The sequence below is a fragment of the Solenopsis invicta genome, chromosome 6 (genome assembly GCF_016802725.1).
Source record: "Solenopsis invicta isolate M01_SB chromosome 6, UNIL_Sinv_3.0, whole genome shotgun sequence".
Classification (NCBI taxonomy): domain Eukaryota; kingdom Metazoa; phylum Arthropoda; class Insecta; order Hymenoptera; family Formicidae; genus Solenopsis; species Solenopsis invicta.
The window spans coordinates 20,389,273-20,404,293 of NC_052669.1; the positions used below are offsets into that span (position 1 = coordinate 20,389,273).

The window sequence follows — 15,021 nt, forward strand, 5'->3', positions numbered from 1 at the left end:
ATTTAAAGACAATGCTCTAAAGTCTTTGTCTTTAGTAATAATTGTTTCTGGAACCTTTGAAATTATAGAGACAAAAATATTAATTTTATACACATAAGTGTATACCGCATCATGTAATAATAAATATTTTTAAATTATATGTAAATCAGTCTACTAATGCTGTTAAGTTTTTAAAATTTGCCTTGAAGTTACAAATTAATCATTCTACTAATGTTCTTGTTAACACTAAAACTGCCAATGCTATCTTAGGCCAGAATTCATAGTCGATTCTTATATTTAAGATGATCTTAAGTATCATCTTAAGATGCCATCAACCAATCAGAGAGCCGTATTAGCATCTTAAGACGTTACTTAAGACGATCTTGAAATAAGAATCGACTATGAATACCTTAGTTTCGCTAATCATTTAAATTTTTTCCAGTTTTTTATTTTTGTATTTTACAGTATATAATATTTTAAAATTATGTGAACACACAAATAATTCCAATAATACAAATATTTAATGATAAAATAACTTTTGATTGATAACAAGAATAGGAAATTACGAAATTGGTCTACGGCGATTCAGCCAGGGTTATACTGTATATTTCAAGATTACAAGAGATTTTACATGAATATTATGTGATATTTACACGAACCTTTTTCATATAAATAATACAAACATTTAAAATATGTAAATTATTGTAAAATGGATAATATAGAGCTTAGAAAAAGGTAATTAAAAATGTTAGTATATTTGATTTTAATACACTACTAAAAAAAATAGAGAACACTTTCCAAAAATTAAGCTATTATAAAAGTTGCGTAACTCAGTCAAAAAAAATCGTAGAGAAATTAAAAAAAAGCATTTTGTAGGCAAAATTTTAGTTTATAAAGCTTTACTTGAGTTGTTCGAAAAAAATTCGTTTGTCGAGCTGCAAAGATACGAAAATTTAAGGAACAAAACAAGGTGTTTTTTTACTGCATGAGACAAGGAAGTTAAAAAAACTGAAAATCTGTTGATAGAGTGTTAAAGTTGAAATTTCAAGCTTCAGAATGCTTTTTTTTATTTGTTCTCTACGATGATTTTTTGCCGAGTTACAGCCATTTGAAAATAGACTAACTTTTGGTGTCTGAAAAGTGTTGCCATTTTTTTTTTTTGAGTGGTGTATATTAACAATAAAAAAAAAATATATATATATATATTAAATTTATATATATATATATATATTAAATTTATAATATTAAAAAGTTAAAGAAAATGATATATCAAATTTTCATTATATTTACACATAATAAAATATTAGTGTAAACGAATACGTACCTGTCGGTATGGTTGACTCTGTTGATCCACACAATTCAAGTGGCTTCTACGTAAGATCTTGGAGAAGCATTATAAAAGGGTGTGCCTTAAAAGAAATTACAAACTGTAGCTCTAATATGAGTGTTCGAATATGCATAAACATTCGCAATGAATTTTGTCACTATTTTAATAATAAGAGAGCAGTATCATGGCAATATGATCGTCGAAGTTAAAATATAAAAAAAAAAATATTTAGCATTGACATTACGCAATGGCGCAGAAAGTTGTGCGTCTACTTTCCGTTCGAAACTGGTGTTTAAATTGTAGATCTCTCATATATCTGTAAATTGTAAAAAGCGGACATCACAGAAATATGCTGAGGGGTCACCACGGTTTGATAAGAACTGGAGAAAAAATGCTACTGATACTATAGTGACTAGCATGTAAATGAGAAAACCGATTATAGACAAAGCGGTTTCAATCTTTTAAACCGATATTTATGACATCTATTATATTTAATTAATAGTTTTACTATTTGCATTTTCACGAGAAATGTATTGTAAAGTGATTGTCGAAATCAAAAATAAACAATATTTCTAATAAAAATATAATTTTAATTTCATTATTCAAAAATGTTTGTAATTAACAGATAGAAGAGTAGAAAAGAATGGCATAAGAGAATTAAGAATATTTCCTTCTATCTTACAACGAAATGTCTCTTATGTCTTTTTTTTCTTTGCATTGGTTGTTATTTTAAAAATTTCCAACATCACTTCGTCCTGCAATTCTGGGTCCATCTCACGAAGTTGGATAGCTATCAAATTGGAAAATAATGCTGGTTTATCATTTAAAGGACAAGATACAAGTCTATTTATTTGGCCCAAATTAAGGGACACTGGATGATTTAGGGAATCGGTAATCTTATTCAAGAGGTTGTCTTCGGCCATACGACGCTTTTTGAATTCTGTAAAAATATTCACATCCTGTAAGTTCATGTCGATAATATTTCTATAAAAGTAAAAAGAAAGTTATTAACTATAACAACAGTAGAGATGACATTTAAAAAGCAGGGATGAAACTATGATAATACAGCTTTTAAACAAATTTTATGAAAATGAACGTACCACAACTAATAATACTGCTGTTACTGTTATCACAAAGCGAGCTGGCCTCCTCAAAGGAATTTGAATCTCGGGAATCTTGTAATTCTAACTCGATATTGTTAATAATTCTGTAATGTAAAAGAAATTTCATTAGATACGTACACACGTAAATAATCACACCAACAATAATAATAATAATTGTTATTATATGTGCTTACTTGCTCTGTAGTTGCAAATCACGCAAAAACTTCATACGTTCTAAATGTACCCATGATTTTTTTCTACTTGTTGCAGTTGCGGCAGATCCATTTATCGCTTGCTCCTTTTTAGAATGAATTCGAAAAGAATCCGACAATGACTTCCATTTTCTTTTCAACGTATCAATGGAAAATGTTCCTAAAAAAAAGAGACATAGTGTTAAATTCTTGAAATTTTCATGAATTTTCCAATTACAAAATATTACCGCCCATAGCTTCAAATACTTCTTCCCAGAGCTTTTTCTTCACTTGTGGGCTGCGTTCAACCAAAGGTAGTTTGAAATTCCACAAGCTAGGACGTCGAAAAACTTCATCAATCAGTTGTTTCTCCATGGCTAACTTCTTTGTTTCAAAGTCCATTGGCTCATCCTGCAGAGTATTTACAGCAACTGTATTTGGTGTACATACATTCACAACGGATATCGTACCATCATCACTCATCAAGCTGTAGCGGAGACTATATCTCTGTTCTCCCTGCACCTAATAATAATAATAATAATAATAATAATAATAATAATAATAATAATGTTATTCAGGAATTAGTTACATGCAAGATTACAAATAGTAATTTTTCATAAATATACAGTAATTTGTAAACATACATTTTATCAATATTAACCCCTGTACTAAGTCATAAAATCATAGTCACAAAATAATTTAAAAAAATAATTCATACCACACTGATGGTAAGAGTAAAAATTTTCATGAAAAAGTGACTGTACAATAAAAGAAATAATTAAAGAGAAACAATGTATGAATGTTTAATACTATCCTTAACTGCACATGATATCATATAAATATCATCCCAGTAAACAAAAATAAATTCAAATAAATTGAAAATTGCAATTTATTTTAATTTATACGAGTTCACGCATTAGTCTCAGAGTATTTTTAGAATCAAATGAACTCAAATGGATGTAAATACAAACTGAGCTATTCATCATTTTGAATTCAAATTGATTTCCCCATTAAATTATTTTTGGATTCAAATACATTAAAACACGAAATATACTGTAATTCATTATTTTAAATTCGGATGGATTCATGTCTCATTACGTTATTTTTGAATTCAAATGGATTCAAAACATCTGAAACATAAATTTGAAAATGTTGAAATGAATTTATTTCTATCCATTATAATTCATTTTCGTTTGCTGGGAAGAAATAGTAATATTACATTATTTATTTGAAAATCAATTTAATAATAAATAATGCTAACAAGCATTTAATCTGATGATAATGTTAATAAAAACTCTTTCCTATAAAAAAAAACTGTAAAGAATTTTTTGGAATATTCGTACGATTTTAATTATGCCATTATATATTATGAAAATGTATTTATATATACTCACTATTTATATATACTCACTATTTATATATACTCACGTTTACGCTCATAATTATCACGTCGAATTATCACTATTATTTTATGTAGTGATGTACAGTTATAAATTCAAATAAATAATTTAAAACAAGAAATTTGCTTTGTAGGTGTTTATAATCACCTTTGTACGCGATGTTACAGAACGAACAGCTGTTTGTCGCTTCGCTGGTAGTTCAACTATAAACTATGAGCGTTTCTTCGCTGGATTTTTAGGGTGCGCTCACATGGGATGCGGAATGGCGGAACGTTCGTGATTGGTAGCGGCTTTATTCCGCCAATTCCGCTTCGCTAAGGTGTATTTTCCTATATATCACATTAAGCGGAATTTGCGGAATGCGCAATTAGCGCTGATCAATCGCAAGAACCTTTAAGCCCGTATCAGACTATGCATTAAAAATTGAAGATAGAAGATTAAAGATTGAGCTTTGGCCAATCAAAATAAAAGAAGTTAAAATTTCCTTGTTTTGATTGGTCAAATTTCAATCTTTAATCTTCAATCTCAATCTTCAATGCGTAGTCTAATGCGGACTTTATTCTGTACGTATACATATATACATCGCACTTTGTTCTTGAGGATAGTTGTCGGCAGATTGGTTCTGCGTTTTGCTATTTCGCTGCATGAATTTGTATCCTAAACGCGCCAATAAGAGTTTTGTATTTTTGGATTTTACATCACCATCTTAGAGAAAGCAGAACTCTCATTGGATATCGCTCATTTTTTGTCGTTTATCGCGTTCAGTGTGCGAGAGCCGTGCTGCGCAAGCAATTGTGAACCGGAAGTGTGGTGATCGAGACGCGCAACGTCGGCAGGCGAAGTCGCGCTTCTATCTTGCATTGTAGTATTGCAGGTTGTTTCCGTTTTGAACCTCTTTCTCGTAGTTCTCGATACAAAATGGTAATACGGCTTGTTTATCGCTTGCAATTCTCCCGAATTTTTGCACCGTTCATTTTGCGTTCGCGAAATTTTTTCATCGTCGCTGAGGCCGAGCGCAGGCCGCGTTCTGGGAACGTAAATATCGTGAAAATTCGACATCCTTTCGTTAAAGCGCTCCCCTCTCGGATGGCCATGTGGCCGCCGCATTACTCGCTCATCGCAAAAATGTAACGTGTGTCAAGTCGAATTTTATCATAATTTTAGAAATACGAATCTGAACGTTAAGAGTGTTTGCGATTTACCGTAAAAATGAACGGAGCAAGAACGAGGGCGAATTCTATCCTAACCTATATGTTGAACGTGCATCATGAATGTGTAGTGGTGAATTTAGATTTATACAGGGTGTCTATCAAATCTGTCCCCACCCCATATATTAATTGTTTAAAGTTATAATAAACTGCGAAATATGTGTTTAATTATTTCGAAGGGCTACTCTTTTAGAGAGATTGAGTGACCAAAATGGTTCTTCGAAATAATTGAATATATGTTGCAAAAAAAAAATACAAAAATTTTTTATTATTTTGACCTGTTTCTGAAATATAAGAAATAGATTTTATAGATATCCTGTATGTCTACATATTCATTTTATGTTATGTATTATATGATCTAGAATATATTAAACATATACTATACATTTTAACCTGTAAGCACTCACAGAGAAGTCAAAGCAAGCTATAAATTTACTAATTAAATATATTATGTATAAAATATTTTAAAATTATGGTTTTTTTTTTAATTTCTAATGTTTGAAAATTATTTGATATTTAAGACTTGTCTCAGTTTATAAATACAAATAAAAATAACAAAAAAAGTCATATGGGAAAGAGAAGAAGAGTGTTCACAGGTTAATTCATGTGATTGATGATGAACAATTTTTTACTGTTTTGTTTCTGATCTACTAGCATCTAATTCGCTTTTGTTTACTTGTCAGACTTGCAAACGCAGAAACGGTGGACGTGCCAAGCATGGCCGTGGCCATGTAAATCCAGTCCGCTGTACCAATTGTGCTCGCTGTGTCCCTAAGGACAAAGCTATTAAGAAGTTTGTTATTCGCAACATCGTTGAAGCGGCTGCCGTCAGGGACATAACGGAGGCTAGCTTCTACCAATCGTATCAGCTGCCTAAATTGTACGCCAAGCTTCACTATTGCGTCTCCTGCGCCATTCACTCTAAAGTGGTGCGAAACAGGTCTAAGGCGGATCGTCGTATAAGAACGCCTCCTGTTCGCAACTTCCCGAGGGTAATTGTCTACATAAATGGATCTAGTATTCTTAATTGAGAGAATGCATTAAACATTCATCAATCAAGAATTTTAACTTGGAATATAAATTGGAAGCTGAATTGCTTTATAAAAATTTGAAATAATTTAAATGTTAATAATGATACAATAAACATCATAATAATCGATATTTTTAATTTGCAATTTAAAAATAAAAGCAAATTGTTTTATGAAAGTTTTAAATGATTTGAATATTAAAATTTTTTTGTAATTTTTTATTTAAAGTTAAATATGTCGGTAGAATGTATTAGCATAACTTTGCTTGGCTTAACTCTTTAATTTGTTTGATCCTTTATTTTATTTGAATTTAAAAATCCTCTTAGTTTTCTTTGTTTCTATATTTGTTTTCTTAATAATGAAATATACAATACAATATTTAATTTTCAATAAATTTACATCCGAGATTTCGCTCTTATAAATAAATGTAATGCTTTTTTAATGTAATTTTTATATAATTCAAAATCCATAACATACGCATTTTTGATCTATACATATATGATGCTTTTTATTTTCAGGATCTGCGCCAAGGCCAGCAAAACAGGAAATAATTTTATTATGTAAAGTTAATTTCGATATAAATAAAAATGCATAAAACTTATACTGGAGATGTTTCATTTTGTTGACAACAAAATCTAGAGTAATATTATTACCTTTATTATTTATTATATTTCGAGAGAAAAATCGACTATTGCGATATTTTATCTCAAAGTAATAGAGTTCATAATAAGTTATTTATTTGATATTATATGGGAAAAACTTGAAATCGTTAAATGCACTAGAGTGAGAATATACTTTATAGATGAAGATTTACTATACATGATGTGCACATATCAGCTATCCCCTTTAATCTTGAAGCGAAACTTTAAGTCTGAATTCTGCCAATGAGTTACTTACATTTCATAAAAATATTTGCATTGGATCAGCAAGAACAAAGTTTCTAATAATCATTTTAAATTAATGTACAAGTAATTTTTCAGTATACACACACTCTTATACATATATGTAATACATATATGTATTTACATATAAGCAAAATCATTTGTTTGCCTCCTCCATTGCTTTCTTCAGCGTTTTTTCGAATATCTTTTTCGAATCGCAGAATCCCTGTTTTGTCTTGCCAAACGAATTTGGCCCGGCTGATGTTGGTGTTTCACGCCCGATATTTCGCATCCTCATCCTTGCTTCTGCTGGCATCTCCTCTGGTTCGTCGTCGTCGTCCGCATTGAATACCGAGGCCACTGTTGGTTTTTGTGCTGGTGCTGCTTTCACAGTTGACTTCTGATACAAAATAAAATTCCTTATACAAGGGCAGAACTTCATAAAGGAAAAATTGTTGCAAAACGGGATGTGTGTAGAGCATCAGGATCAAAGTAGTGACTGTCTAACTTTGTCCGGGGTGAAAAGGTAAAACGTGAATCACTGAAGTTAATGGAGAAATTTTTTATTTATTACCATAAGAAAAGAGTTACGATTGCTATACTGCACAAGAATATTACTTACAGAGACAGAACCTAATTTAATCTGGATTCCCTTCTTCTGTTCATTGCCAGTCTTTTTCCCAAAGCCGAACGCCAACTTCTGTTTCTTCACATCTGACTGATCGGTATCGTCCACATCGCAACGTTCCTCTGACCTGAGTGGCGAGCGGTCCCTACCTCTATCATCCTCTCTCCTGTCCTCGGTTCTGTAGACACTTGACCCTGACAACGTCAAACACTGGCAAAGTTCAGATCAAGTTAAACAAAGTTGACTTTTTAACCGGAAATCTTTAAGCGGGTTATGCTTAATGCAGTGTTCATGCCCTACAAATCCAATAATTATAAATTAGATGTACAAAGTAGCGAGATAAAGTTAAATAAAATTACTTGATTCTGTAAAATCACATATATGATAATTGAGAAAGGTTTTCTTCAAAAACCAAACAAGTCCATTTTTTAAAATCTGATGTCAAATCATTCTCTATTAGTAGCTTCATATTATAAATAATTTTGTTATACAAAGAATTAAGTAGAAAACGGAAAACACAGTAGATAATAAATATAATGGCAATGTTTTAAGGAATTCAAAAAAATAAAAAAAACTTCAAACATGTTGAAAGGTTTTTTATCTTTATTTTTTTAAATGAATTTCTTAAAATATTAATTCTAAAGTCTAAATCTTTGTTCGTGTAGCTGTTATATATTCGGAGAAAAATTACTATCCATTTATACAAAAAGAATTATTATAAAATAGAAAAATATTTGACCGATAATGTAAGAACACAAATTAAACAAGAAGAACAACCTTTAATGTAGCTAGATCTTAGTGCTTATATTTATTTGTGTAATTTTATATATTTCTTCAAATTTATTAAACTGTGCACCAAATTACTTTTTCAGTTATAACAGAATGTGGGTTCTAATATTTAAATGCTAGTTAGCATCATTTATTAAATTGATTTTAATTTAATAAATGTGATATTACTAATTCTTATTCAACTTAGAGCTGTGTTATGACTGAAAAAGTAATTCAGCGCACAGTTTAATGAATTTGAAGAAATATATAAAATCACACAAATAAATATAAGCACTAAGATCTAGTTACAACCATTGAAGATATTCTTGTTCAATTTGAGAAATATTACAGTTTCTTATACAATAAATATCAATATGAGAAGTTTTTTCCTGAGAATCAACTTTTATTTGTTTGGTTTTGGTAGAAAATTGAATTATTTCAATTTTTTATATCACAAAAGATACTCTGACAAAAAAGTTACAAACAGGTCTAAATTATAGAAATCTTTGAACTATTATAAGTTTTCTTGGTAAAAAAAATCATATAACAATATCCCTAAAAGTAGAGAACTCGCCCTTTAAAATAAATTCAAAAAAATTGTACAATTTTTTTCAAAGTTATGAACAGTTCAAAGATCAATAAGAGCTCTAGGCCTCTACGTAACTTTTCGTCAAAGTATGTACATGATTATTTTGCATTTTGTTTTGAACAATGGCACAACAGTGTTTTTTTAATGAGTACGTATGTCAAGAATTAAAAAAATTTATAACGTAAAAAACAATGACAAACGCACTTTCAGAGAGACATTACATACTCCACGATGTGCTAGCGACGGAGGGCCAGGTAGAACCGTGTGTTCAAAATTATTAATTTCTCTCAAAGAAGGTATTATGTGATGTTACTAAGTAAAGATTAATCGTTAAGCTATTAATGCCTCGCACACGATTAATATTTTATGTAGAAATGTTCAGATTCGCCCGAGTCTTTGCGCAGAAATATGTACGTTTCCAAGTGTCTTTGCAGGGTCAAACTAAGTTATCTACATTCAACGGCAGCGTAATAGATAAAATGAACAGAACCTTTTCTATAATCGTCTCCGGGATTCCTCCTGGACATTTTGCTAATATCCTGCAGACGCGCAGCTCGAGATGGGTTTACGTTGAGTATGCGAGATAACCTAAAAAATCGTTACTCAAAAAGATCCGTTCGTCATTGTTGCCAACGATCACGAGAATCCCATCCACTCGAAAAGTTGGTCTGTTCTTTTCGTTCGAATCAAAAGGTCGAGAACATATGGTTTTCTCTTCTCTGATTGGTCCATCACAATGTCGTAATACAAATGGATGCTCCCATGAAGCTTCCATGAAAACGAGATATGCATTCTCATGTATATGTGCATTGCACATCTGTTTACGTGAATTATTATACAATATTATAATTCTCTAATATCTAGTTCTGCAATTTGTGAATTAATAAATTGACATAAATCCATCGTTGTTTTACAGTAAGTTTAATTACTAATGTCAATTTCCTGAAGCATGTTACATGATCTTTGTGAAAATAAATATACAATCATATAAATATAATTTTGAGTAAATATACAATCATATAAATATAATTTTGAGTAAATGTCTAGTTTTAACTTTTCTTAATGTTATAAAGAAACGATTGAGCACGTTTGGCAGTTTTCAAAAAATTATTCGATATTCTCTATTGCGTTAGAATTGTTAACCTAATCTATGCTAATTGAACTTTTACTGTTTCAAGAATTAATATGGTATACTTGTTTTATTTCTTCTTCATTGAGAAAGTATAAAGCTTAAAGCTTCACATATCACAGTACTAATACGTCAATTGTTTCCTTACAGGAAAAATGAATGCAAATCTAATTTTTAGATCAGTGTATCAAACAATTAATTCCATGGTCCCAAAAATTTTGACGATTCCAACTACACAGAATGTATTGGCTCACAAATTTCACTATATGTGCAGCAGAGAGAAATCAAATTCTCTGAGCGATTTGTCAAATCACAGTACACGTTTTCTGCAACCTGTACTGCCCATGTATAATTCAGTATGTGGTCTAAAAGTAAAGGGCCGCTTACAGTTACGTTGCAAGGACTGTTATTATTACTGTAAGAATGAAAGATGGTATGTCCTGTGCAATACCCATCCTAGACATAAACAAGTGCAGATGAAAAAGAGAGAGTACAAAACGTGGCTACTAACATGGGCTTCTCAGAGTAAAGTGCGAGGCTGGTAAACAGATATGTAGATTTTATCACGAAAATGAATTACTAATATGTATAGCAAATAAAATATGAACATTTTTAAATGTACTTTGTCAGTTATTAATGTGATTACCTGAAGACATTGTCTATTATTTTAATCCTTTTATAGTAATAAGCAAAAATTTAGTTTGTATTGAATTCCAAAGAAAAGATGATTAAATGTAAGTAAAATTTCTTATATTCAGTTATCTTTTTTTGAAATTATAATGGCTAACACACTACATCCACGACACTGGCTCAGTTAGTGATAAACGTTCAAATCCTGTGAATCAACTTGTGTAAACCATTGATCATTATGAGGCTCCTGCAGCTCGGAGAGATGAAGTTAATATTATGGACTATAAATATGTATAAACATTTTAATAACAAAATATTGAAATAACATAATCACGTTATGTTAAATAATTATTATGTTAAATACTATGTTAAATCTTCAAATATGTTAAAAATTCAACACAAAAATTTTAACAAAGACTGTTTTTAACATGAATAAAAAAATGTTTACAGATTTAAACCATGCGACTAGCCAACATATCGACCAAGTTCGATATCAGACTCGAGTCGCGGCAAATTCACTCGTAACTTGGCGCCACCTAGCCGGCGTGAACTCACCTAAGGGAACTACGTCGCCGTTGATTGAACCCGTCAGCGGATCAGCTGATCGCCTCGCTTACGTGGGTGAATCAGCTGTGCGAGACCATGGAGGAGCTCCATTCCTAATTCGAGGAGTTAGCCAGCACACGTTGCCACATCTTTGCCGAGGAAGTACAGTCTCCTTTTTTTGAAGAAGCTAAGAATTGGATCTACGAATCTGCTCGTTAGCGTAGCGTATTGTGACCCTTCGAATTCGATTGGTTGTCTATTTAGAAGAGGTTAGAAAAGATAGGAGACGATGAACGTGCCGACGAACGAGGATCTTCTTGAGATACCACCGATCAAATATGAGTGTGAGTATCGATCGCACGTTTTTCTTCGACATTATATTACGTTTTATTGACTCTTTTCTCCAAAATGTATTGTACTTCGGCATATCTTATACGTGCGAAGATTTCTAACCTCGTAATCTCTTCAACGTGGCTGATGCAAGGTTTTCGCAAATATGACGCGAATTTTTCTAGCAGTCTCGGTCTTAACAACATTCATGGGAAAATCTACGTTTTCTGTTACAGATCTCGACCACACCGCTGACGTGCAGTAAGTATTGCACTTCGTTGCAGCGTCGACCGGTTCATTTTGAAGGTTATCTAACCGGCTAACCTAAAAGAGCGCGCGAGCAATAGCGTGAAAACTAAGTCTGTTACCATTTGATTAATTCCAAGATTCGAAGCTTCAAAGTTAACTTCAAAGGTTCGGAGTTTTTTTTCGAATCTTCGAAGTTGTCAAAGACAACAGTCTTTTGAAAATACCCGAGACCGATAAATGTTATTTCCGAGATGGAGAGATCGCTATTGTTAGTGCGAACTACCGACTGTGTCCTAGATTGCACGCGTGGGGCGACACCCTGGACGAGGCATTTGAGCAATGCGCGATGGCAATGTTCGGCTACATGACGGACCTCGAGCGCGTGCAGGCCACGCAAGTTCACTACATCGAGGCTGAGGGTGATGATATGGAAAGTCTGCTTTTCCACTTCCTCGACGAGCTGCTCTATATGTTCAGTGCTGAGCCGTACATAGTCGCCAAGGTATAATTTCCTCGTTGTAGATCTTTGAAATAGATATATGGTGATGATTTATCTTTGCAGTAATGATAACAGTAACGTTCAACTTTTCAATCATCAATGTTTTTCAAATATTTATTCTTCATTATAACATGTTTTAAATATTTAAAAAACATTGTCTGCTGATTGGATTGATGACATTTGGAAATACAATTATATAACCATACAAAAATTTATATTTTACACAAAATAGAAAAGATCTTCTGCTGCTAGTTAAAAATTACTAGCTTCTTAATGTTTTACTCTCACGCTGGGATCAGTTATTTGAAAAACATAAGTTAATTTTTGTCAAAATTGAGATATTTGAAGGAAATCGCTTATCTATCTTCTTTAATCTGAATCCCTTGATATCTCAATTTCAACAAAAATTGACTTGTGTTGTTTTTCAAATGACGGATTTATTTATAAGCAATGTATGTTATGATATATTAACTACATATAATTAAGATAAATTTTACTGGCGCAATTTTGAAAATATTCCATCAAATAGTCACATCAAATAGTCGTTTTCGATCGAATCGCGAGACTCGTTTGCGTTTGCATTGTAAAACCAGAGGTGAAAATCTGTCTGCACGTCTGTCACGCAGAGGGTCAAGATTACCGAATTTGATCGGCAAGGTTTTAAGATCAAGGCGACCGCGTACGGCGAAGAGTTTACGATCGGCAAGCACACGCAAGGCGCGGAGGTAAAAGCCATCACGTACTCGGCGATGCAGATCCACGAGCGCCCGCAGGTGCAGCAGCCTGAAGTCTTCGTGATCGTCGATATATGATATAATCCCCTGTTCACCGATCGTACCGTACGCATAACATTCTGGCGACTCCCTCTGAGAACAGCGTGGGGAAAAATAGCGTGGAAGAAAGGGGATGACTTGGCTTGAACAGAGGGGAAGTTGAAGGAAAAAGTAGGGGGAGGCGGTCGAAGGGCAAGAAGGGAAACCGTATGCCTCCCCTACGTAGGATGCGATCCTTTTGTACTTGCCCCGTAGGGTTCAAATAAATACGTTACGAAGAATGCACCGGGCCTCCCTTCTTCTTGGCTCGACTTGACTCAGGCATGTATCAAGATTACTCAGATTCCCGGGAAAGCGCTATGAAAAAGTAAGGGACCTGCTTAGATAGACGTTTGTAATAAGAAACGCGTACAACAGTTTATTATTGTAGATATTTTTCTACTTGCTGCTTAGCATTGCTATTACGAGCAAATATGATTAGAATCATTGAGAGAAAAGTGCTTGATATTTGTGACTATAATTGTGGATAAAATAATTATGATAGATTATTATTATTATTATTATTTTATTATTTTATATATATATATACACACTGCTGTAATGTTAGTAATAATAACTTGTGTTTATAATTCTAGGAAGTATGAAAAAGTTTTACAATAGATTATAATTTCAACCATAGTAAAATAATGAGAACTGGCAGGAAAAAAAATTGTTATACATAATAATCACAATTAATGTAATTACATAATTATAGTGAATATAATTATTCTTTAAAATGCATTTGCCATTTACGCAACTATAACAACAGCTATAATTTGCATGGTTAAAACAACTATAAACATATAGTTGACACCGAAAATGATTAGGAGTTACAGTTGAATTATGATAATTGCAGCCGTTGTTTTTTCACCTAGTGCAGTAAAGCCCTTCTGCTCTGAAACAGCTGTTTTTATTAAAGTACGGTTCTCCTTTAATGTTGCTCTGCTCGCCACATATTTCCCTCGTAACGATCGTGCAAGAAAAAATATAAGACACCATAAATTAATTGCGCGCGCAACATTCTGCGCGCGTTATTAAAACAAGGCCCATTTTCACCAATTTAAATTGGTTAATTTTAACGAGCATTGTTAACGTTTTTATAATACATTTCTCTGATTAATACTTATTGCATAGATGCACAAAGTTATAAGGAAGAAACCGATTTATTTCAAGTGCTAGACCATAGCTTTCTGCTAAATTTGATATTACGGGAGGATGTAATTAGCATTTTGTGCCACTCCCTTTCAATGTTATGTCTAAAATTAATAAAATTTTTGTGTACAATCGTGAAAGGGTCCAATAGAATTATAGGTTCTATTATATTTAAATTATTCAACATGCGTGTATTTTCGTGACATAAAATAATTAGAAAAAGCGTGACATCCTGGGATCTTGAAAAAAGAATCTTGTTTAAAAAAATACAATTGTTTTGACTATTAACTTTTCTGTAAAAGATATTCTGTGGCGTGTTTCTCTGGAGAGATTAGACCAATCTCGATTCTGCGATGAAATGAGATTTCATGGCGATGTGATCGAAATCAAATCTGCAACTTTTTGCCGGCGATAATTTGATCTCCGTCTCCCTCGCTGACATCGATTTTCCCATCATTTTCAACGCGACGCGAAGCGACATTCTCGGGAGGGGCCCTGCGTCTGCTTTCCGTCCCGCTACATCCCTGCGGCCGAGTGCCCCTTCCATTCGCGAAGGAAGGGACACAATCGTG

The 15,021-nt window shown here is 32.5% G+C and overlaps 4 protein-coding genes and 1 non-coding gene across 12 annotated transcripts; 3 read left to right on the forward strand and 2 right to left on the reverse strand.

Annotated features, from left to right (window-relative positions):
• Positions 1–1,875: 1,875 nt before the first annotated feature.
• LOC105203770 lies at positions 1,876–4,233 on the reverse strand. Of its 7 annotated transcripts, none has more exons than XM_011172663.3 (6): positions 4,029–4,217; positions 3,071–3,122; positions 2,849–3,011; positions 2,604–2,781; positions 2,407–2,513; positions 1,876–2,246 (listed from the first exon to the last, which is right to left on the reverse strand). In XM_011172663.3, the coding sequence occupies exons 2-6, from the start codon at positions 3,074–3,076 to the stop codon at positions 2,002–2,004; spliced, it is 699 nt and encodes a 232-aa protein (XP_011170965.2). In that variant the 5' UTR covers positions 3,077–3,122; positions 4,029–4,217; the 3' UTR covers positions 1,876–2,001. The 7 variants fall into 7 exon arrangements, with proteins under 7 accessions (XP_011170965.2, XP_011170966.2, XP_025991046.2 ...); XM_011172664.3 differs by having other exon boundaries at positions 4,012–4,217; XM_026135261.2 differs by having other exon boundaries at positions 4,148–4,206.
• A 538-nt stretch (positions 4,234–4,771) lies between these two features.
• LOC105203772 (40S ribosomal protein S26) lies at positions 4,772–6,837 on the forward strand. Its single transcript, XM_011172666.3, has 3 exons — positions 4,772–4,921; positions 5,892–6,200; positions 6,755–6,837. Exons 1-3 carry the CDS (start codon positions 4,919–4,921, stop codon positions 6,785–6,787), a joined length of 345 nt encoding a protein of 114 aa, XP_011170968.1. The 5' UTR covers positions 4,772–4,918; the 3' UTR covers positions 6,788–6,837.
• Positions 6,838–6,872: 35 nt separating this feature from the next.
• LOC105203773 (PEST proteolytic signal-containing nuclear protein) lies at positions 6,873–9,746 on the reverse strand. 2 transcript variants are annotated; one of them, XM_039450533.1, is made up of 3 exons: positions 9,593–9,746; positions 7,740–7,939; positions 6,873–7,514 (listed from the first exon to the last, which is right to left on the reverse strand). In XM_039450533.1, exons 1-3 carry the CDS (start codon positions 9,627–9,629, stop codon positions 7,275–7,277), a joined length of 477 nt encoding a protein of 158 aa, XP_039306467.1. In that variant the 5' UTR covers positions 9,630–9,746; the 3' UTR covers positions 6,873–7,274. The 2 variants fall into 2 exon arrangements, with proteins under 2 accessions (XP_039306467.1, XP_011170969.1); XM_011172667.3 differs by having other exon boundaries at positions 6,873–7,517; positions 9,593–9,745.
• A 115-nt stretch (positions 9,747–9,861) lies between these two features.
• LOC105197098 lies at positions 9,862–10,850 on the forward strand. The gene is made up of 2 exons (XR_003268731.2): positions 9,862–10,017; positions 10,382–10,850. It is a non-coding gene; the product is annotated as an uncharacterized LOC105197098 (transcript).
• A 580-nt stretch (positions 10,851–11,430) lies between these two features.
• On the forward strand, positions 11,431–14,198 carry LOC105197097 (protein archease-like). Its single transcript, XM_011163325.3, has 4 exons — positions 11,431–11,751; positions 11,974–11,998; positions 12,284–12,488; positions 13,112–14,198. The coding sequence occupies exons 1-4, from the start codon at positions 11,697–11,699 to the stop codon at positions 13,295–13,297; spliced, it is 471 nt and encodes a 156-aa protein (XP_011161627.1). The 5' UTR covers positions 11,431–11,696; the 3' UTR covers positions 13,298–14,198.
• Positions 14,199–15,021: the final 823 nt, after the last annotated feature.